General features: G+C 38.2%; 2 protein-coding genes across 2 annotated transcripts in view; both read right to left on the bottom strand.

Moving 5' to 3' along the window:
* The window catches only part of LOC149236659 (nascent polypeptide-associated complex subunit alpha-like protein 1), a 30,085-nt gene extending 5,791 nt beyond the window's left edge, over positions 1–24,294 (bottom strand). The window contains exon 1 of the mRNA XM_089372447.1: positions 24,103–24,294. Coding sequence (XP_089228573.1) covers positions 24,103–24,162 — 60 coding nt within the window. The 5' untranslated portion in view covers positions 24,163–24,294. The remainder of the gene's footprint in view (positions 1–24,102) is intronic.
* LOC149236660 (uncharacterized) lies at positions 3,426–6,199 on the bottom strand. The gene is made up of 2 exons (XM_089461595.1): positions 4,411–6,199; positions 3,426–4,250 (listed from the first exon to the last, which is right to left on the bottom strand). The coding sequence occupies exons 1-2, from the start codon at positions 6,173–6,175 to the stop codon at positions 3,598–3,600; spliced, it is 2,418 nt and encodes an 805-aa protein (XP_089317721.1). The 5' UTR covers positions 6,176–6,199; the 3' UTR covers positions 3,426–3,597.
* Positions 24,295–25,211: the final 917 nt, after the last annotated feature.

Genomic DNA, 25,211 nt, shown 5'->3' with positions numbered 1-25,211 from the left:
AAGCAAGGTGAATGTAATTGTGGTGCAGATTAAACAGTTAAAAAAACAGAAAACGTAAATACAGGGAAGAGCTACACAAGTGCAAGAGAGATTTCTCCTCTACTGTTTGATTCTTATATCAGAACTAATTTGGTAAAATGCATATGCAAACAAAATGTTTGGTACAACCTATAATGGAGCAAATAACAGAGATGGTCTATGCCAAGATCTGTGAAATGCTTTGAGGTAAATCCCATGCAAGAGCTGCTAGAATGTTCAGAGAAGTCTAGAGAAAGTTTGATACTGAAACCTATAGATACTACTGGTGATTAGGAATTGTTGTAGCTGAAGTCAGCTGTCAATGATGGCCAACCACCCATATCAAATGTTCAAGGCAAATTGACTATCAGTAGCCACTGGCAATATTAGGTATTGATATTGGGGCAGAGTCAAAAGTTGGTTAGACTCCAAGTTAATGTCTATCAATGAATGAAGGTCGACTTGTAAAGGTAGGTCAGTGTCACTTCAAGCAATCTAATCAATATCGAACCAAGGGATCTGGAAAGCCAAAGGTTATGTAAATATTAAGCCAGGTGACTAAGTGTGAATCCAAGTGTAATGCAGATAAATGAGATAACAGACTGTAAACATGCATACACAAAAGAGGGACACAATTGCCAAAGGAGGATATCACATCTATATGCTCAACTTATATTGCAATATGAACTGTCTGATTGCATACACAATATGTAGTGGCCCATCTTTTGAGCACCAAATATATGTAGCCATTTGTCCTCAGTTTTGTTGAAAATAATGGTACCAAGGAGGTGTTTCCTAGTGCATTTATCATTTTCACCTAGGAAGACACATGAATGACTTTTTTGTCTTGGGACATTATAAGTTTTATTAATGTCATGGAGCAAAGTACTTTTAAGAGATATACCATGTACTTGAATTTATTGATGTCACTTGAGTCATAAAGTGACTTTATGAAAAAAGTACAAAATACACTTCATAAAAGTGACTTTTATGTTTTAAAAGTGACTTTATGAGAGAAAAATGCACATGGTACAAAAACATTAAAAAAATGTCTAGGAGACTCATTAATTGATGGGGACCACATTAGAGAGAGGTCAAGAGAGGGAATGATCTCCACCCTTGATCTAATGAGTTGATATTTAATCTCAGCCATTAGATATCAAGGGTTAGGGTTCTCATCTTTTGAAAAGACAACGAAAAAGAAAAAGGAAGAGAGGCTTATATTCATTTATTCTCATGACCTATTGAGTAGAGAAGGGGAGCTAGAAAGGAGGAGAAGAAGGCAGCTTCAGCCATTAATTGCAGGCCGAAACTACAGCAACCAAGAGGCTCGAATCCCAAGAATCAGCTAGCTTGAATTCCAGAGAGCAGACCCGATTTTCTAGGCACAGAAATAGAGGAGTGGATTTCGAGGCAGTTTCTGGAGTTAATCAGGCTCAAAATTCAAGGGCTCATTCTGTTGACTGAGCACGCATTTCGAGGCAGGTAGCCTGGCACAGAAAGCTAGGCCTGTCTCTGCTAAAATTCATGGTACAGTCAGCACATTTTTAGGGGTCCTGTAGTGAGTTTTTCGAGGCTGTTTTTGGTCACAGTCGAGGCATAAATTTCAGAGAAGATTCCTGCTATTCCTGGCACAAAAATCAAGGCACTGTAAGGTAACATCATGCACAGATTTCAAGGCAAATCACAGCTGGGTTGTATGACTCTGGCACGAAATTCTATGTAACCTGGGCAGTGATATCAGCAAGCATAAAAAGGAGATACATTGTTTTTATCTCTGCTGTGTATTTATTTCCTAAGAAGCAATTAAATCCTCCTTGAGAACTGGTTTTCCCCCTGTGAGTTTTTCCAGGGTCATTAGACCAAATCACTGTAAAAATTGTGTGTGTGTTGCTTGCATTTAATTCTTGTAGCAGCTGCTAAAGTTAAAAAGAAGTAGAGTAGTCCTATGTTTTAAGTTGAATGCAAGTCTAACATTCATATCAGCTATATGTCATGTTGGGATTTGGGAATTAAACCTTGTGCAAAAACTTGAAACTGGGTTGGGGCTACAGCATATGAAATTTCTATCATTGTTGATAATATCGGCGATATTCGAAAATATCGCGATATTTTCGGCAAAACGATATATCGCCAAGAAAATATAGCGATATTTTCTGTTTTGAAAATATCGCGATATTTTCAAAATATCGCGATATTTTCAAAATATCGGCAACATATTTGCTATGTTTAAAAATTTGAAAAAAAATATTTTTTATGCTTGCCGATATTTGCTGATATTTTGCCGATATTTTCGCCGATATTGCCAATAAGATGTTTTCTGGACCCTTGCCGATACTGATATTATCAACACTGGTTTCTACAAGTTTACCAGCTACCTGAGTAGACCAGAAATTATTATATACTTGTTTTGGATATCTGAACAGTAGCACAACTTACGATGCTAATATAATTGTGAAGAACACTCCACACATTTGCCAAAAAGCAAGGCTTTGAGCAGCAGACAGAATTTTGGATATCCTTGTATTTTCATGAGCAAGTCTGGGCAGGAAGCATGGGAAGAGCAACCAGGAGCTCAGAGCATGAGAGGAAGGAAGCCAGTGGACACAAGGATGATGGTTCGTTTTTGAGATTTGACAGTGAAAATCCAATTTTACTTGTCCATTTAAATTTCTGCTTTCCCTAAGTTTTAATCTTCTACCAGACTGCTTTATCTCGCCATTGTTGTGACTGGGCAAATTCTGAACTGTTCTCTTTCTTTGTATTTACTTGGATAGCTGGCCTGGGTGAGATTGATCCATTGTGTGGAAACCAGTGTTGTGAAAAATCGCGCTTTTTTCCCCGCGCCGATTTAATCGCGCTTTTTACACGAAAAAATCGGCTTTTTTTTGCCGATTTTTTTTCGAAAAAAAACGCGATTTTTTCTGAAAAAAAGTGTGGGGTTGCCGGGAGACAACATGATTTTATACATTTTTTTTTGTTTTCCATTTGGTCATTTGGGTTTTTTCATGCAAATTTTTTTGAAAAAAACAAATAATTTTTTAGTGGGGTAGCTTAATGATCAAGTCTAGGCCCTAGTATGGATATGCTATTCATGGTAATGTTAAATTCTTAAAGTAAAAGTGACATTCTCCTTAATCTTCATTTTCATCCTTTTACTTAAATTTTTAACATTACCATGAAATGACTCGGGATGTTTGAGAGTGGTTCCAGCCAATGTTTTACAACTCGGACTCGGCCGAGGATCGACTCCGACTCGGACTCCGACTCGGTAATGACTCGGCCGGCTCGATTTCAATGACTCGGTCGTTGTAAAAAATACATTAAATATTTATTTTTTTTATAAAAAAAAAAAAATTTAAATATTTTAAACATAATTTTAAAGATTTTCATTCAAGTTTCCAAACACACAACATTATAATATACATGGAAGACAACATATGATCAAAGTAGGCTCATGAACCAATCCATTATATCAAAATGGTACCCAATGGCAATAGTAAATACATAGTCAACTGTAGTCTGTCATACATGATCAAAGACTCAAGAGTCAAAACAAAATACAAATAACCAAGGAGGCTAGTAGCTACTGCCAGAGGAGCCAAGATCATCTCGACCAATCTCTGGATCATCATCATCAGAGTCAGACAAGGGGCCCCATGGCTCCTCCTCATCATCATCGTCTCCAACTGCAACTGTAGAAGTGGTGCCAGTACCACTAGGCTGTGCAGCAGATGCAAGCTGAGATAGAGTACAAATGCGGCTGCGCTTCTGTCGTGGCTGAGCAGAGGAAGGCGAAGCACCTACAACTGGAGTCCTACTAGCTGGTTGTGAGACTGAGGCTGGTGGATCGGGATCTGCATTCAACTGAACAGGCTGCAGTGCATGTTCAACATCAAGTTGATCAATCTCAAGATCCTCATCAGGATCAAACTCTGGTAGACGACTCTCCACTACCCAATCTGATGTTGGATCAATGTCTTCCAACACAATGGGATCTGAATCAGGTCTTTTGTTCAGCAATTGGTTCCGTCTGAGCCGAAGGTTGTATTGGACAAAAACTAGATCATTCAACCGTTTTTGCTCCAAACGGTTTCTCTTCTTTGTGTGAATCCTCTCAAAGACAGACCAATTGCACTCACACCCAGATGCACTGCAAGTTTGACTCAAAATACGAATTGCAAACCTTTGCAATTCAGGGCACTGGCCACCAAAGGCCTCCCACCATTGTGCTGCAAAAAACATAGGAGTGTAATGAATTATGAGTTAGATGAAGGCTGAAGCTCAACAAAATTACAAATTATATCTAACTTTCAAATTATAAATGATTTAACAAACTTTAATAAAAAAAGTAAAACCATTAAGAAATTGAAAATTGAAATTTTTGTTTACCTGGCTCATCTGCTTCTCTTGCAATCTTTGCTAGGTTCTTCCCAAAGGTACCTGTTGCATTGCTGAAGGATGTGACCTGCTGATGTATCAGCAGCTGATCAGACTCCGATGGGACCATGCGCTCAATGCAATCAACCAGTCCATCTCTGACCTCCCCCCTCAAAGCTCCTGACTCCTTAGCTTTATAATGATACCGTGGGTTCAAAAAATACCCAGCTGCATGTATAGGGCGATGGAGTTGATTGTTCCATCTTTCATCAATGATTGCCCAAATGGGCCCATACTTTGCCACTCTATCCTTGTATGTTGTCTTTATTTGCTCCTTTGCTTGATCCATAGCCTCATAAATGAAGCCCATAGCCAACATTTCCCCATCCAACAACCGCAACACCTTAACTAGTGGCTCAGCAAGCTTCACAATCTCTGCTGCCTTTCTCCAAAAAGTTTCATCATGGACTTTCCTTTTCAATTCTCTGCCTTCTGGTTTGTTAGACCAACTGCTTTGATTCCAATCATCACTGGAAAACATCTTTTGCAAGTTTCTATGTTGGGAAAGCATAGATTGCAATGTCAAAAAATGTGTAGCAAATCTAGTGATGGCAGGCCTAATAATATCCTTGCCTCCAGTGTGTTTCCTCATGAGACTCAAAACCAGTGTATGATTGTAGATAAATTTTGTTATGCTTTTGGCATTATCTACAGTGTTTCTGACCCAATCTAATTTTCCAATATCCTCAAGCATGAGGTCTATGCAATGTGCAGCGCATGGGGTCCAAAAGATGGTCTTGTGTTTTTCCTCTAACAGTCTACCAGCAAGAACATAGTTAGAGGCATTGTCTGTGATGATTTGAACAACATTAGCCACCCCCACATCCTGAATAACCTCATCCAATAGCTGAAACAACAAGTGGCCATCTTTTACCTTATCAGATGCATCAACTGATTTTAAAAACATGGTTCCCTGTGGGCAGAAGACAAGAAAGTTTATGATGGTACGGTTTCTTTGATCAGTCCATCCATCTGACATGATGGTACACCCTGTTCTTGCCCATGATTCCTTGAAATCTTGCAAATACTCATTAATTGATTTAATTTCTTTCTGCAAACGAAACCCCCTTAGCTCTTGCATAGTAGGGCCTTTGAAGCCTTTTCCAGCAGCATGTATGGCCTCAAACATAGGCTCATAATATGGTGAACGAGCAGCATTAAAGGGGATATCAGCATCATACCACCATCTAGCTATGTAGTCACAAGCAGTCTCCCTCAATTCTTTCTTCCAATGGTCATCTAAAGTGGGCTGAGCAAGACCTTTACTAATACTAACTTCAGGACCATGTGCATCTGATGGAGAGGAGCCTGAGTGAGTGAAAAAACTTTTGATAGTCCCATCACCCTTCATTCTACCCTTTCCCTTATCTTGAACAGAAGCAAAAGAGGGAGGAACATAACGGAAAGGGTTTGATGCATCAGTTTGAGGGATAGAGGAAGAACCCTCAAACTCATAGTGGGGGTTGGCAGCCATCATTCTTTGTATCTCCCTCTTCCTCCCAATTTCAGCCTGTATCTCTTTTTGCCTAGTCTTTTCTTCTTTAAATTTTTCAAAGCTTTCCAACAAATTCTTTCTAATCTCCCCAATTTGATCAGAGGGACATGGAGTAATATTGCCTTTAATCCCTGCCAAGTGTTGTTTCAGCCTATGAATCCCCCCAGGACCTGACTTAATTTTCCTATGGCAAAACTTGCAACACATCTCATTATCAACCATTTCAACATATGCCCAAGCAGGATCTTTTGCTCTAGGTGCCATTTTTTGACTAGGAAAACAATCTGAAAAATGAAAAAAAAAAAAAAAAAAAATTGATTCAATGTTCATTTATTTGACTAAAAACACTCTCTAAGCTATCTTGATATGCACCTAAAATTTACTAAGTAAAAACAGATTTATAGAGGTGGAAAAAAATACCTCCAGGCACAAACTGCCTCCTCAAGCTTGCTCCAAGAATCAGCTCCTCAATGCTGCTCCAAATGGCTGCCCAAGAAGCTCCTCACTCCAGCTACAATGCTCCTCCAAGACTCCTCACTGCTGCTCCAAAACAAGCTCAAGAACTGCTCACTAACTCTCAAAGAAGACTCTCACTCAAATGCATAAGACTGTTGTGAGTGAAATGAGAGCATTTGGCTGTCTTAAATAGAGTTTGGGAGGGGGAAATGGACCCCAAAAGCATTTAACAATATTCCATTACCCTTTGGAATCCACAAACCCTACTTAACTTTACCAAATATCAGCAAAAAAATGAATTTTTTTTATAAAAACCGCTGCCCAGCCGTCCTTTCCATGACTCGGCCGAGTCAATACGGACCCGGCCGGGTTGACAGAGTCATAGCTGACTCGGTCAGCCGAGCCGGGTCATGGGCCGGGTCATTGGGCTGGCTATTGAAACGGTCCGAAACGGCCGTTTCGGTTTCAACTCGGCTGTTTCGTAAAACACTGGTTCCAGCCTCATTGGATTTCATATGGAGAAAGTAGAATTTTAGATTTCATTTAAAATCCAGCAGACTTATCAGTTTTTCAGGATTTCAAGATTGGGAGATTGTAATGTTTCCAGGTGACACCACCTGCTCGGGCTACCCCTGCCACCAGTAGAGGACGTGGTCTACCTCCTATAGCTCCTACTTCTAGTTCTTCAGCTTCTAGAGCACATCAGACTCCACTGCGATCTCCACCAGCACAGGCACCAGCATCTACATCTAGAGGGAAAGGGAAAGCTGTGGCATTTTCTCGCAAGAGGGGCAGAGGAAATCAATAGGATTAGACCTCATTTTATTGTATATGACATTATGACATGATGAGATACATTATCATATTTTTTGTTGATATTTTGAGGCTGAGTTGGGACTCAGGAGTCAGGACTTACTATTCAGGACATGATTCAATGTTATGTGTGATTTTAGCGCTAGAAATGATATTAAACATCTTATATATTAGTTTTTTTTATCATATTTATGTGTCAATGTATTTATTTTATGTTGTAGATGGTTTAGATATTAAAAAAATTGAAAAAAAATGAAAAAAAAAAAAATGAATATTTTTGTACCAAACGATTTTTTCCCGCTTTTTTCCACTTTTTTCGTGATTTTTCCGATTTTTTCCGATTCGTTCCCCGTGCCGATTTAATCCTGCTCGCGCTTTTCACAACATTGGTGGAAACCCCAGTTTTGCCTATTATAGCATTGTTACATTGGAAGCTGTTAGAGCAGAATTTTTGTGGAAAGGACGAGGAACAATGGTGAAGCTTTATTTTATGTTGTAGATGGTTTAGATATTAAAAAAATTGAAAAAAAATGAAAAAAAAATGAATATTTTTGTACCAAACGATTTGTTCCCGCTTTTTTCCGCCTTTTTCGTGATTTTTCCGATTTTTTCCGATTCGTTCCCCGTGCCGATTTAATCCTACTCGCGCTTTTCACAACGTTGGTGGAAACCCCAGTTTTGCCTATTATAGCATTGTTACATTGGAAGCTGTTAGAGCAGAATTTCTGTGGAAAGGACGAGGAACAATGGTGAAGCTTTAAACTTAACTATTTTTCTTCCTTAAGTTCGGCTGAAATCTACATTTTTTTTTGAAGTAATACTTTTACTTCACTCAGAGTGAGCTATACATGTGGTTATTTTGAATTTTTGAGTACCATCAGCATACCCATTGTCACTTTGCTTGCTCGTTTTCATCAATTCTTCTCATTGACTCTGGCAAATGGTGGTGCAATTGGTAAGTGGAGGAAGTATAGTATTGGCAGTAGAAAAATCACTGGCTGAGTAACCTACAATAGCAAATTCCTCGCACCCTTATAGGCAATTCTACACAATAAAATGGGTTTCATGTTAATTTTTGAGTTAACATGTTCTTTGCTTAGGTCAGTTACTTCATTAATCCATTAGCCCATTATTAATTCCATTAATCCATTAGCAATCACATTAACCATTATCATAGATAGTAACTAATGAAAGAACATCAAACATAGATGCAGAAGACAAGCCAAGACAAGAGGACACCAGTTTTGGCGAATACCAGGGAAAAACCCCAAGATTGGAAAAACCCTTTGATCAATTCTTTATTATTATATCAAATGTTCAGCACAGAGAGTACAATAAAGTCAAAATTGACTTGCCAAATGATGATCAAAGCAGCCTGTCAAATCTGTAATTTTCTGCAGCAGATAATACCAGTCAAATTCTGCCCTAACCAGAAAGTCAACGATGGTCAACACAGCAGCAAACCAGTCCTCTTTGAAGCTTGGTCAAAGGTAGTCAAACTCAGCCTTCTGAAGTGGGCAAAGACAGCCCAAAACAGTCACTAAATCAATAGTCAAACTTGATCAAATTCTGCACTTGAAGTTTACAGTCAACTCCGCAGTCAACTCTATGGTCAGCCCTGCGGTCAGCCTCAGTCGATGTGCCCAGAGTACCTTGGTTACTATGCCAATCAATGTAGCTTTCCAAAAACGAAATTCTAGCATGAAAACCGCAGTCAAATGTGGTCAAAACACCCCTGGTCAATGCTGGTTAAAACTTAAACCTGCAATAGACTCTGAAATTTCGGCACTATAATTCATTAGGCAATTCGTCCTTCTACTGCCACACGTGAGGAAAAGATATGCCCAATAAACTGTACAAACCAATCAGAGAAGGAGAGAGATGATTGTGTGAGAGAGTGAAATACCAAATGAGGTTGGAGGTCTCTCTTATTTATAAAAATTAAGCAAAGAGGGCACATGTGAGGGCATAAATTCAAAAACACATTTCCGCTTATCCAAATTTGATGATCTTTATGTCGATTTTGGTCCTCTCGAAAAGGGGAATTCAATGCAATAATCATCTCCATCAAATGAGTTGTCCAACATGGAATTTGGCCCTAGTTTCCAATTTTAACACTCCCTCTCAACTAGGGAGAATTCCACTTACCAATCCATCATGCCATCCTATCATCATGAACCATCTATGCATCTCATCTCAACTCTGTTGAACAATGATGTAATAATGAAGAAGAATATATCGAGAGTGAGTCACAAGACCTTGCCACTCTCCACTGACAAAAGTCAGTCCAGGGGTAGAACCCCAATCAGACTTGGTCCCAGATCAAGTTGTTGAACACCATGCATCCTAGACATAGGGAGTATAGTAGTATACGATGTGTCCATCTGTAGTGGTATGGTCCCTATCTACTTTTCCAACTCAATGGCTAGAGGACAGGTACTTCCCAATCCCATGTGTCCTAGATTACATGGGTAGGATGACATTGGGGCAACAACAAGTAAAGAATAAATCACATCCTGCTCACAACCACACACAAGTAAAGGATAAACCACATCTTAAAGTCACATGTCACAACCATTGTAGGGAAAGGATAAACCACATCCTACGTGCATGCAAACCAACGAGGGTAGGGAAAGGTTGAACCACATCCTACATGCATGCCAACCAACAATCGTAGGAAGGATCCTACACGTAGGGAAAGGAAGAACCATGTCCCACTGACATGTCAACCATCGATTGTAGGGAATGAGTAACCTACATGTGGGGAAGGGATGAACTACGTCCCACTGACATGTCCACGTGTGACAACCGACAGATGCCTTTATGCATCTCTCACTGGGGTATCCGCCGGAGAAGGTGAATCACTCATCCTATGCATATATCATCAGTTATAAGAGAAGGCAAACCACTCACCCTATGCTCTCATATATCATCATAGAGTATCATAGGGGAAGGTGGACCACTCACCCTATGCTGTCGTATATCATCATGGAGTATCGCAAGGAAGGTGGACCACTCACCTTGTACATAGTGTACCTATAGGGGAAGGTGAACCACTCACCCTATGGTCGCACATAGCTCCAAGAAGTACCCATGCCCCCAGGAGCTCCCAAAGCTCAATGTTCAACCGAGACCCTCATAGTAGGGTCTATCCATGACCTCCTAACCTCTCTCTGAAGAAAGATAATCTTGACTTTACCAAGAGACCATGTAAGGATGATAGTAATATGCTCATCCAACCAACAATGATGGAGCTTGGTAGCTCTCCAATGTACAATATCAAAATAAAGTGGTACCCAATACTTGTAGCTGTCGTGGAAGATGCATTCTCTGAAAAATGAATCCCACTCAAGTATATCGCAATATACAACGATGGTTACCAACGCGTGCTCAAATAACTCACTAAAGGGTTGTCCTCGACCAACTAGCTTCATAAGTTCATAATAAGCCATACTTCTTGTTATATACACATTTGGCCTCAATAGTGCTTCCAAAGCAACTGAATCAAGAGATATAGCACTAGATGTGCTCTTTCCATCCATCACACTGCCAACCGAGCCAGCATCAGAATATTCATGTAATCTTAGATTCCAGCAATGTACCTTAGATTATAGATAATAGAATCACAAAGATATCTCAATAAGTAGTTATCCAATATATGAGGCTCATCCATAAATCGACTTAGAGTCTTCATAGCAAGGCATATGACTGATGGGGTGTTTATCAACAACACCAGGATCCCACAAGATATACATATGCAAACCAACAATTTGTCCATCTCATTAGGCCTTTAAGTGCAGGGAATAGTGCATCAAGGCTAGGTCTTCCATCTTGACTTTAAAAGCCAACTCGCTCTTACATTGATAAACGAGAGGGTCATCAATCAGACATCATCAATAGTTGCATCTTTACAATCCAATACTCCCTCTAGATATAGAGAGAGTGACCTTGCCAAAACATAATCATTGAGCCACCTGTAACATGTCCCTTTTCCTGCTATAGACCCTTAGGCCCATGTGCCAAAGTCATCAATCATAATCATGCAGCCTCCCAAGTAACAGGGATATATCAAGGCATCATCAGAGTCATCATTATCATAATCAACTGCCATGACTTACCTTCATCAATAAACATTGGGCAAGAAGAGGTCATATTGCTAGGAATTCTATAGCTCCCTCTGAAGGCTTGCTTTGGTTGGACATTTAGCCTTTATCAATCCACTCCTTATCTTTTGAGATGAGACATTATCATGCTTTAACTGAATCAGCAAACTTTCAAATTCATGCACAGATAATCTTTCTCGCATGCTCTGCTCAATCAACAACTCTCAACATTTTCAACTAAGAGTCCTCAACAATAATGATATACTTGCATCAATAGTACCTCAATATTATTGATTGAATGAGGATACCAAGGGACTTGCTATGAATTTAGCCTTGAAATATTCTGATCCTTTTAAACTGCATGCTTTAAGTCTGACTATGCCAAGGTATCTTATGCAACATTGATTTAGGGTCCTAGCACTTATTAGCACAGATCTTAATATCTTTCATCACATTATAGATAGTCCAAAAAGAACCCTAGTAATAGATCAAATCAAGTTATGCCAAATTACTTCTCAGCGATAAATTTAGAATTTAGAGCATGTTATCATGGGCTAGATTCATGAGGTCATCAATATGTTTGGAATATATATAACTACTAATGTACTAGATTTCTTCAAAAATTCAATGTTGCTGCAAAAGAATGCACTTTGAACTATTGACAAAAAACTAACTTCTTCCCTCAACATTCTAATTCTGGCCATTGGTTGTTTGATGAACACTAGCTGAAGCCAGGAATCAGTAACACGGAGTTCATCACATATTGCAATACAATTTTGACTTTATTTCTCAAGCCAATTTAGGTTATCTATATGATGAGCAAGAGAAAAGATCTTAACCTTATAAAATATTAGAGCCATCTTAAGCTCATAATCAGTAATGATGCAAAGTTATCCAACTTCTCATCAAGTCCTCAAGACAGGTGATGTGCTACTGTAATCCCTGACGATGACTATTGATAGAAAATGTACCACTGGTGTCTCTGAAGATGCCTGCCAAGTATATCGCAAGTTTGTTGATCCATATTTCATTGTTAACCAGTACACATTCTTGCCACAGTTTTACAAGCTTGAGATGATCCACAATTCTTTTGAAGAGCCCTCAAGGTCTTTTCACACTTGATTGAGAGGATATACTTTAATCAAAAATTAGCCTCAATCTCATACAGAGTTTCTATGCCACAAACCTTAATATGATTTTGCAATATAAATCGACCTTCAACTTTAATGCCTGTCATACCTTGAGAGATGAGACGTGTATCTGTCAATAGGAGTGCCTGAAGTTTCTTTTGATAACTTGCCTCCTTGTGATGAGGATTCATGCTTAACATTGTCCATGGTCCTAATGTGTTGATATTGAGCCAAGTATGAATGCCCTAAGTTACCAAGATTCGGATACAGATACGGATACGGATCCAGATCCGCTAGTTATTTGAAAATCTAAGATCCGGATACGACAAGGATACGTCACGTACAATATATATATATATAAAATTTTAAAAAACACCTTAAAGCTAAAAAATCAAATACTCCATGAAACCATCAAACATTTTTAGAACATTGAATGATAAAATCATAAATATGAAGATTAAAACATTGAAATGGTGCATCATCCCTCATACAAAGTAACAAAAAGGATCATGATTCATAATATCATGAATGATAATAGTAAATACATTTACATATCCTCAAATGGATCTATATCTTCTGTGTATTGCAACTCTACATCATGAATAGATGATGGGGGTCCTGGAATGTAGGAAGTTGCATCAGTAGGCTGGACTGGTGGTGGAACAATATCCTCAAGCAGGTTGAGGTGAGTCATGGCATTCAGTGTCAGGTTCAAGTCAGAGATCTCAGGTTCCACATCCCACATCCTGCTCGAACCCTTTTTATATTCTGGTTCAACATGTGATAGAAGACGAAGGTTGGAATGAACATAAACAAGGTCCTCAGCCTTTGTCGCTCCCAACCTGTTTCACTTCACTGAATGGATGAAGCCATATGTACTCTGATTCCTCTCAACTGATGAGGAACTAGCAACCTATGATAACAACCTAGTGGCTAGAGTAGAGAGATGAATGCTATCCCCACCATGGAAGCCCCACCAAGTAATAGGATCAAGATGTCCTCGCCCATCCATAGCGCTACTGGATCTAAAAAGCTACCAGTCGACTGTACAAACCCTCCAAATTCTTGGTGGACTTCCATTGCAACTCCCATATCTCTATAAATTTTCTTCAAGGTTGTCTTGTATCCTTGTACCACTTCAGAATCTTTGTTTGGTGTTGTTCTACCAAGTAAAGACAAAATTTTAGAATGATAGTATTTAGGGTGCAATGCATATGCCAGAAGGTGTAATGGCGTGGTCATTTTGTTCCACCTTTCTGTAACTATGTCCTTCACTAAAATAATAGAATGTTTCATGAGGGTCATTTTCACTTGCCCTGATAATTTCCCTTATCCTCTCCAACATACTATCAATGTTTTCATAAACTTCCCCCAAGCAAGGTGTATCTGTATCAAATGCCCTGATCAAGGTCAAGATTGGTTCAGTGAACCGTAGAAAATATTGAACGTTGTCCCACCATGCATCATCAAGAATGATGGACTTGATTTTTTGCCCTTTATCAGAAGTGGAAGTCCTCCATGATTCCCAAAGAGGGTCAATGACCATTGCTTGTAGTGCTTGTCTCACCTCCACAATCTCTTTATGACAAGTGTGGGAGGCAAAATGAGTTTCAGCAACCTACAAGTTTCAAAAGGCCAAATCTCAAATGAGAAACCATATATAAATTTGTAATTAAAAATAAGAATTTCTAATACAAATAGTATTGATTAAAAAAATTACCTTAAGTAGCTCCAACTTTGCAAAACCCCGATAAATGGCTTGGGACATTGAATGATTCGTTATGAACATTTCGATTTCTTTTGATGCTACATATATTTCATTAATCCATTCAATCTCACCAATCTTGGCAAGCCTAAGGTTCAATGAATGGACTGCACATGGAGTCCAAAAGATGTGATCATATCGACCCTCCACAATCGAACCTGTAGCATTACAAACCTGTGCGTTGTCCGTAATGACTTAGGCAACATTATGTGGCCCCACACTTTCTATTGCATCAATAAGAATTGTGGATATGAAATATGCATCTTTCTCTATTCCACTGCAATCAACAGCCTTCAAAAACATTGCCCCTTGGGGACATACTGCAACAACATTAATTAATGGGCGGTTTTTTTGGTCTCTCCATCCATCAGAAATGATGGACACCCCTGTTTCTGCCCATGTATCCCGGATTGCCTGTAGATGTCTATCCACATATTGTCTCTCTGATGCCAACAAGGTAGTGTGGACCTTTTCATATCCAGGGCTTTTGTATCCTTTTGGCGCTTCATTAACCGCCCTAATCATTTGTTGCCAGTAAGGGGAATGCACCAAATTGAATGCTAGCCCATTTGCATAGATGCAACGAGCTACATGTTCATCAGCTATGTCTCTACCTTGATTATTGAAACACGCTTCAAGAGGGCCTAGAGTGGCCCTTTTATTAGATGTAGCAGCAGGCCTAGATGGCAATGGAGGCCTAGTTGTAGAACTTTTCACAGGGTGTTTTCCCTTAGCAAGTTTCCTATCAACAACTTCTTGCAAAGATGCATAGAATTTCATTTTTCCAGGACTCAAACCTTGGCCAGGTTTGCCATTTGCATCTTTTGGCCCGATGCATACTTGCACCCTTGTGTTAGTTTGACTGGTGAGATGGGCCTTCACTCTAGTATATGAGCCATTTTTTACATCTTGGCATTCATTGCACTTCCGTTTAAATGAACCACGTCTGGGATTTTTTCCAATAATCTCCACATATTGCCATAGAGGAGATTTTGGGTCTGTTTTGATGATTTCCCCTATCTCATCAAAACAGACCCAAAATCTCCTCTATGGCAATATGTGGAGATTATTGGAAAAAATCCCGGACGTGGTTCATTTAAATGGAAGTGCAATGAATGCCAAGATATAAAAATGGGCTCATATACTAGAGTGAAGGCCCATCTCACCGATCAAACTAACACAGGGGTGCAAGTATGCAGCGGGCCAAAAATGCAAATGGCAAACCTGGCCAAGGTTTGAGTTCTGGAAAAATAAAATTCTATGCATCTTTGCAAGAAGTTGCTGATAGGAAACTTGCTAAGGGAAAACACCCTATGCAAAGTTCTACAACTATGCCTCCATTGCCATCTAGGCCTGCTGCTACATCTAATAAAAGGGCCACTCTAGGCCCTCTTGAAGCGTGTTTCAATAATCAAGGTAGAGACATAGCTGATGAACATGTAGCTCGTTGCATCTATGCAAATGGGCTAGCATTCAATTTGGTGCGTTCCCCTTACTGGCAACAAATGATTAAGGCGGTTAATGAAGCGCCAAAAGAATACAAAAGCCCTGGATATGAAAAGGTCCGCACTACCTTGTTGGCATCAAAGAGACAATCCGTGGATAGACAGCTACAGGCAATCTGGGATACATGGGCAGAAACAGGGGTGTCCATCATTTCTGATGGATGGAGAGACCAAAAAAACCGCCCATTAATTAATGTTATTGCAGTATGCCCCCAAGGGGCAATGTTTTTGAAGGCTATTGATTGCAGTGGAATAGAGAAAGATGCATCTTTCATATCCACAATTCTTATTGATGCAATAGAAAGTGTGGGGCCACATAATGTTGTCCAAGTCATTACGGACAATGCACAAGTTTGTAAAGCTGCAGGTTTGATTGTGGAGGGTCAATATGATCACATCTTTTGGACTCCATGTGCAGTCCATTCATTGAACCTTAGGCTTGCCAAGATTGGTGAGATTGAATGGATTAATGAAATATATGTAGCATCAAAAGAAATCCAAATGTTCATAACAAATCATTCATTGTCCCAAGCCATTTATCGGGGTTTTGCAAAGTTGGAGCTACTAAAGGTAATTTTTTTAATCAATACTATTTGTATTAGAAATTCTTATTTTTAATTACAAATTTATATATGGTTTCTCATTTGAGATTTGGCCTTTTGAAACTTGTAAGTTGCTGAAACTCATTTTGCCTCCCACACTCTTGTCATAAAGAGACTTGTGGAGGTGAGACAAGCACTACAAGCAATGGTCATTGACCCTCTTTGGGAATCATGGAGGACTTACACTTCTGATAAAGGGCAAAAAATCAAGTCAATCATTCTTGATGATGCATGGTGGGACAAGGTTCAATATCTTCTACGGTTCACTGAACCAATCTTGACCTTGAGCAGGGCATTTGATACAGATACACCTGGTTTGGGGGAAGTTTATGAAAACATTGATAGTATGTTGGAGAGGATAAGGGAAATTATCAAGGCAAGTGAAAATGACCCTCATGAAACATTCTATTATTTAGTGAAGGACATAGTTAGAGAAAGGTGGAACAAAATGACCACGCCATTACACCTTCTGGCATATGCATTGCATCCTAAATACTATCATTCTAAAATTCTGTCTTTACCTGGTAGAACAGCACCAAACAAAAATTCTGAAGTGGTACAAGGATACAAGACAACCTTGAAGAAAATTTATAGAGATATGGGAGTTGCAATGGAAGTCCGGCAAGAATTTGGAGGGTTTGTACAGTCGACTGGTAGCTTTTCAGATCCAGTAGCTATGGATGATCAAAGACATCTTGATCCTATTACTTGGTGGGGCTTCCATGGTGGGGATAGCATTCATCTCTCTACTCTAGCCACTAGGTTGTTATCACAGGTTGCTAGTTCCTCATCAGCTGAGAGGAATTGGAGTACATATGGCTTCATCCATTCAGTGAAGCGAAACAGGTTGGGAGCAACAAAGGCTGAGGACCTTGTTTATGTTCATTCCAACCTCCGTCTTCTATCACATGTTGAACCAAAGTATAAAAAGGGTCCGAGCAGGATGTGGGATGTGGAGCCTGAGATCTCTGACTTGAACCTGACAATAACCTCAACCTACTTGAGGATATTGTTCCACCACCAGTCCATCCTACTGATGCAACTTCCAACATTCCAGGACCCCCATCATCTATTCATGATGTAGAGTTGCAATACACAGAAGATATAGATCCATTTGAGGATATGTAAATGTATTTACTATTATCATTCATGATATTATGAATCATGATCCTTTTTGTTACTTTGTATGAGGGACAATGCACCATTTCAATGTTTTAATCTTCATATTTATGATTTTATCATTCAATGTTCTAAAAATGTTTGATGGTTTCATGGAGTATTTGATTTTTTAGCTTTAAGGTGTTTTTTAAAAATTTATATATATATATATATATATATATATATATATATATATATATTGTACGTGACGTATCCTTGCCGTATCCGGACCTTAGATTTTCAAATTACTAGCAAATCCGGATCCGGATCCGTATCCGTATCCATATCTGAATCCTGGTAACTTAGGTTTATATGCCCCTCACCTTTCTTTGCTTTTCTTGATTAGGTTTTCAACATAGAGACTATGGCTTAAAATCACGCCCAGAATTTGACTTTCTGCCACAAGGAGATTGGTCTAGGGTTGCCTTTGTCCTTTAATGTGATGAAGCCTTAATGATTGCTTTCTCTCTTACTTGGGCTTGTCCTCACCTGAGCTTTGATACCATGTTAATTTTTTAGTTAACATGTTCTTTGCTTAGGTCAGTTACTTCATTAATCCATTAGCCCATTATTAATTCCATTAATCCATTAGCAATCACATTAACCATTATCATAGGATAGAACATCAAACATAAATGCAGAAGACAAGCCAAGACAAGAGGACAGCAATTTTGGCGGATGCCAAGAAAACCCCAAGATGGGGAAAACCCTTTTTTTATTATTATATCAAATGTTCAGAAGAGAGAGAGTACAATAAAGTCAAAATTGACTTGCCAAATGATGATCAAAGCAGCCTTGTCAAATCTGTAATTTTCTGCAATAGACAACAACAGTCAAATTTAGCCCTAACAAGAAAGTCAACAATGGTCAACACAGCAGCAAACAGTCCTCTTTGGAGCTCAGTCAAAGGTAGTCAAACTCGACCTTCTAAAGTGGTCAAAGACAGCCCAAAACAGTCACTAAATCAGCGGTCAAACTTGGTCAAATTCTGCACTTGAAGTTTGTGGTCAATTCAGTGGTCAACTCTGCAGTCAGCCCTACAGTCAACCTCAGTAAATGTGCCCAAAATACCTCAGTTCCTGTGCCAATCAATGTGGCCTTCTAAAAACAATATTCTGGCATGAAAACCGCAGTCAAATGTGGTCAAAAGACTCCTGGTCAACATTGGTCAAACCTGCAACGAACTGAGAAATTTTGGCCCTGTAATTTTTCCTGCAATTGTCCTTTTTCTGCCACACGTGTGAGGAAAAGATATGCCCAATAAGTTGTACGAACCAACCAGATAAGGAGAGAGATGGTCGTATGAGAGTGAAGTACCAAATGAGGTTGGAAGTCTCTCTTTTTTATATACAAATCATTGAGGGTAAAGTGATGTCTCTTGGGCTTCATGAGCCTACATGATGATGTGACCGACCTTGACAATTTGCACATGTGAAGGCATAAATTCAAAAACACATTTTTACTTATCCAAATTTGACGATCTTTAAGTCGATTTTGGTCCTCTCAAAAAGAGAAATTCAACGCAATAATCATCTCCATCAAATGAGCTATCCAAAGTGGAATTTGGCCCTAGTTGCCAATTTTAACATTTCAGGGTAAGAAGATTATCATGGAAAAGGCTGGGAGGAAAATATGTAGTCTAGATTGCTTAGAAATAGCATCTCCAGAGCTAACTTGCACAGAGCAATCTTTTTTCCTGGTTCTTCTCTAAAAACTTTTTTATTATTTTACACTTGTATTTAACAAGAAAGTGAGTGGAAAGGAGTTATTTCTCATATAACAAACTTGTCAAAAGGGAATGTAGTAATGACTATGTAATTGCATGTTCGGCAGGAATTTTATGAATCACTTGGATCTGGCTCACAACTAGTCTTAGAAGACCCTCCCATGAGTCAATTGTCTAATGTTTTCATGTATTTTATGCCAGGTATATGGTCACTTGTTCAAAGTATTTTGATAAAAATTTGTAATGTCTATATGCCCTTGAGGCAGCGTTGTGCATGACCATGCAACAGCCCTTGACCCTGTCGTCTTAAGGCAGTTATGCCTTCAAATATTTTTCTTTAATGTTACCTTGACTCTAAAATTTCATGCCTATAATTATAATTCTTTAGTGTGCCATTTCATAATGGTTATATATAGTATTGACCTTAATCTGGAAATCTTAATGGCTTTTAACCAGAGTTAAAAGATTTGATATTAGATGACAATCTTGGTAACATTCAGAAAAATAGACATTCCTCATTGGAATGGAATTTAAGTTTGTTTAAAATTACATTTAGAGCTCACCCAACTAAATCAGGACTCCATAGAAGACTTGCAAAATATTCAAAAACAAAAAATCAGTAGAACTTTTATGTAAATCACATAAATGTGATCCTGTTTTGTTAAAAATCATTCAAGGACCATCCGAGCCTGTAAACCTTGGGGTTACGCCTTCAATTATTCTGAGTTCATGGATGTGAAAGGTTACATTATAAGCTCTCAAAATTAGTTCTCTGGCAGTGTGTTGACTCTAAAAACAGACCTAGGAATTCATACACAAACTTGGAACACTTGAAACTTGAAATGTATTGGCGTTTGCGAAGTTGAATAGGCTTCAAACGGCCATTTAAGCTCTCACAACTGTGCATTATTCCCATTCAATAAAACCTTTCCTTCAAAACCTCAGCTACTTTTCCTCTGGACAACTCAAAAGCATGGTCCTGTATCCACTGCTCAAATCACGTCAAGCTAAGACACATACCCTGTCATCGTCGTTAAGGGAACATAAATGTTCCTACAGGAACAAGTCAAATCCCCTTGTCACACCAACCGACCTCCCCTGTCATGATCGACCAATGGACCTCCGTTCTCAAACTTAATGATATTTACCTTTATTTTATATTTATTTTGATCTAACTTAAATTTTAGCAATAAAGGTCAAAGTGGGACCAACATTCCAAGCTGTTTGGTGGTGGACACTGGAAACAGACCCATCAGAGTCTCAGACATCACATAGAGAATATAGAGTTAGATGTTTTCAACTTCAAGCACACTGAAACAGATTTTTAGCTTTCTAAGTATATGTAAAATAGAACCCTGTACACCATACTCTTGCACATAAAAGTTCTGAATATTGGAATTCTTGGATTGAAACATAGTAATTTAACTTTTGTAAAGATGGATTTATGAATACCCAAAGAAGCATGCACTAGTAAATAGCTTTGCCTACTCATTATCACATTATTTTCAAGCTGGTAAGTGCCTTACCTGGTTGGCCACTCAATGTTGTACACTAAATGACTTAATAGAAAATTTTCAAGCCTTGGAAATCAGCTAAGTAAATCAAAGTTAATAGGTGGTTCGGGGTAATTAATCACCTAAAGAAGTAAAAAAATGATATAAAGTTATAACTTATGAACTTACACCTATATTACTGTGCTAGGAATCTAGGATCATGCCCTACACAACACAAGGTGTGTAGTACAATATAAAATGGATTTAAGAGCATAAGTGTTTTATATTTTAATTTCTGTAAAGGACTTCACGAGGCAAGTCTCGTGCAAGAACCGCTGGTGTGTGTATAACTTCGTATGTGTACATATAAATCGACAGATAGTTTGATTAACACTCAAAAAACTTCAATCAATCACTGATAGTTTGATTAACAATACCAAAAAAATTGTGTATGGTGCTACCCTACAAAATACAATTAAGTGTAATACAACATATAATGGAGTTAAGAGCAGGAGTGCTTTGTATGCCAAGTTTTGTAAAGGGCTTCGAGAGGCAAGTACTTTGCAAGAACCACTGGCATGTGTACTCTTCCCTATGTCTACATATAAATCCAGAGATAAGGGATTAGTGAACTGACATCAGCTGTCTATGATGGTCCAACTAGCCATATCAAACAATCGAGTTGAATTAGCAATCAAGATCCGCTATCAATGTTGTGGAAGTGATATTGGTCCAATGTCAAATTTGTCCAAAGTTCAAATCAATGTCAACAATTAATGCCAGGTATTGATGTTGTCAATTCAAAGTCGGCTAGACTTAAATTCAATGTCAACCAACGAATGTTGGTGCCCCTATGAAGGTCAATCAACCCAAGACTTAATACTTTATGGTTGATAGAATTAAAACTTAATTAATTTTGCTGATGAGACTTGGCCCAGTAAAAATGTATGAATGTATTATATTTGTATTTAAGACTTAATTAATGTTGGTTATTATTGATGAGACTTGGTCTAGTAAACATGTATGAATATGTATTATACTATTATATTTGTATTTCATACTGTAGTAGATTTTATACTTTATCTCTTTTGGGTTACTGTCTAAAATAATCACTCATCCACTTTATTGTATTATATTGGGGACTTGGTCAACTTTCCTCACTCCTTTCCTCACTCTCCCCTTAATTTTGTATTCTATTGGTAGTAATAAAAATGAGTGCACAGTTCCAGCAAATGACTTTACAGTTCCAGCAAATTTCTCTCATACTCGCATACTTACTCTCTTGTGCTTTCTTGTGTGGGAGTATCGTCTTGCATTTTTTATATGTGCTCCATATCAATTGGTATCAGAGCTTTAACATTTAGACCTCCTTAGAACTCCTGGGAAGATTGATATTCTGGAAAGTTTGGTTCAATTCAGTGTTACCTCATTCGGTTTAGTTCAGTTCAATGTTGTTCATGGCAAAAGAGGGTACTCCATCTAAGGTTTAGTCTAAGTTACCTTATCCATCCTTCATGCATTTATTCAAGGGAGACTTATATCATACCACTTAAGCACTATGTTTAGGCAAATTCCACCAGTTTATTTCAGGTAGACTCCATCTTCTTCAATTGAATATTGCACCCTAATCATAGGATATTCATACAACAGTTGCAATGTTAGTTCAAAAGGTTATTCTCCTGTCTTTCCTTTTGTATTCCATAGCATGGAGGGTGCATCCCTCATGAGATAGAGATCCATTTAATTTAATTTCAAAGATTAGAGAGGAGTTCCATCATTTTCGAGCTTTGATATCTGCATTCAATCTTCTTTCTCATTTCAATATTCACCTTCCACAACACTTACTTTCTGGATTTAAGATAACACATGAACCTAATATTCCAAATATCTAAACAGCTATTGCACAATAGAGGTCTCCAACAGTGACTGCATCTAATTGCACAAGAGCATGTTTACACCTCTTTTGGTTTTCTCAAATCAATTTTGTAATTTTTTGCTGTGAACTAGACATTGTAAAATTGAATCTTTTGGAGGTGAACTTATATTTGTTTGTATGAAAATGTATTCTTCAATCGTGCTCATTATTTCTAGGTTGGAATCAAATGTGTTACTTAATGCTATAATACTTTAAAAAATGACCTTATTGGGTTCTCATTTCTTGACTTCATTTCCCAATGCAGTGCATCCGATTTTATAAGATGATCTGTACCTCGAAAATTCAACTTTATTAATTATTACTTGATTTTAAAGCTAAATTTTGTAAATTTCAACGCACAAAAGCTTGTTGCTCTGTGTTGATTCTTGCAGAAACCGAGGAAGACTATAGTGGATTTATTGTATTCTGAGCTGACTTGAACATCTATATCACAATCCGTACTTTGAGTTTGCTGGTTTTAAGGAAACTAGTTAGAGATCTGAATAAATTTAAAACAGCAAAATATATTGCAGGTTTGAGGGACTTCCTTCTAAGCATTAAAAATTCCAGCTACATACCATTCAGGGACCCACGTTAGCAAGAAACAGACTAGAAAAGGGGCAGGACTGTAATTAAGAGACAAGACACACCCCCTAGCGGTTATCCAGACATCTTCGATTACACTCTGTCCAAGGGTTTTTCCAGGGGATAACAGGGGGCATAGATTACCCCTACTCGCGGCTTCATAGCCGAAGGATTCTAATTTCAGTGTGGTTAGCCAGCTACACTGATTGTAATATTTCCAGATTGGTGAAGGACATGCTTGTCATGCGAGGATGAGATGAAATTAGTCAAAATAAGACAAAAAACATTTTCAAAGCAAGTTATTCACAAGCGACGAACATTAGAGAAATTATAAATATAATGTTTCCTACTCACGGCAGTAAAAGCGAGCTAATAGTTTTATTTATTTCAATATGAAAATAGCCAGAAATAAAAATATCGGGTGCGGCTTTATGTTGTAAATCCATGTGTTAAAAGTTGCAATTTGCATCGCAAATTTTATACATTGATATATGCATGATCTTTTGGAAGCCAGAGCAGTGTACAATGGGTCTCCTGCTACAAGCCCACTGGCATTATTAGGGCAAATCAGTGTCTGTGTTCACAGTGACTTGAATGAGGATTGCAACCAGTGACCAAAGATTGCCAAATAAAACCCACTAACAATTACTTAACCCGCTTCATTTCAACCGAAAAATATACTCTCAGAAACGCCTTATGAGGTCAACACTGCATAATAACTGATAAAAGGCGTATTCCTATATGGAACCCACAAAATCTTAACCTAGACCCGCTTCATTTCAAAGCCTAAAACCCTGGCAACACCAAAGAAGAGCAAGGTCCGCATACTATATAATACTTAAAGCTGTTGAAGCTTTTTTAATGGTGAAATCTTTTGGGTAGATGGTTGGACAGTTACCTCAATCTTCTGCTCCTCGAGGTGAGCAGCCAAGAGATCGGCCTGGGTTGCAGCTGTCATGGCGAAGATGCTAAGTATATCTGCACAGGCGCCTTCGGAAGCTTCGATCTAAAGAAAATATGGAAATTTTTTCGTTCAGACAGAGGGCATAGGGTTTTAAGTATCCGCCCAGACGGTGTTAGGGCTCCGCTAACTACGTGAGGACGGGGTGCGCCCACCCGTTCAATACAACAGGTATTTTCTTTCCAAATGTACGTATGGCTAAATATGGAATACACTTCTGTAGCGTATGTTGTGGGTTTCGCGGACGTATAACTGAAAAATGTGTATTTTCTTTCCAAATGTACGTATGGCTAAATATGGAATACACTTCTGTAGCGTATGTTGTGGGTTTCGCGGACGTATAACTGAAAAATGTGTAACAAAAACTTTATATGCCAGTTTTGGTATTTCTATAATTTATAGTAAAAACGAGTATAAGAATATATTTAATTACAGGACAGTTAAGTTGTTTAGAGCCAATCTTTTAAAAAGTTAGTTGGACAACGTTGATTTTTTTTTTTTTATTACAATGCTTAAATATAAGAATATAAGAGGCGTTTATTTTGGATGATGGGTGAATAATTAAGAAAAAGTAATAATAGATTTATTTCACAATTTTATTTGTTATTTTTTTTTTAATTATTTATTTATGGGTTGATTTACTCGAAGGGATCTACCCATTGGTCGCTTCTCGGTCATCTGGTCAGGCCTAATCTTAAGGGCATCGAGGAGATTTGACCATATGACTTCCCAATTGGGAAGGTACTTAGCAATGGGAACTCGACCAATTGAATTATTCTTTGGAGCTTTCAATTGCATTTGTTTCTTATTAATTCATATTTATTCATTGATTGTAGTTATGTCTAGTGCCTCAAAAAATAAGATTTAACATGTTAATCATAAAATAGATGTATGTTGGGACAAATATTGAATTAAAAGAGAATTAAGGATGATTGGTGTGGATTGGGGTGTTTTCATTGGTAACCGCTACAACTTCATTGGAGAGTGCAAAAAAATGGGTGAGATGAGATCAATAGGCTAGAGTCCACAAACATCAAAGAAAATGT

The sequence above is a fragment of the Pinus tabuliformis genome, chromosome 8, assembly GCF_031772625.1.
Source record: "Pinus tabuliformis cultivar Carrire ecotype Pingquan chromosome 8, CPIR1, whole genome shotgun sequence".
NCBI lineage: Eukaryota > Viridiplantae > Streptophyta > Pinopsida > Pinales > Pinaceae > Pinus > Pinus tabuliformis.
This window is presented reverse-complemented; position numbering and strand designations above follow the sequence as displayed.

Bases quoted from the DNA above. Each gene is read 5' to 3' on its own strand.
- LOC149236660 (XM_089461595.1), bottom strand. From the start codon at position 6,175: ATGGTTGATAATGAGATGTGTTGCAAGTTTTGCCATAGGAAAATTAAG. The intron at 4,251-4,410 runs GTAAACAAAAAT...TGTTTTTTGCAG, and splicing joins AAGAGAAGCAGATGAGCCAG to CACAATGGTGGGAGGCCTTT.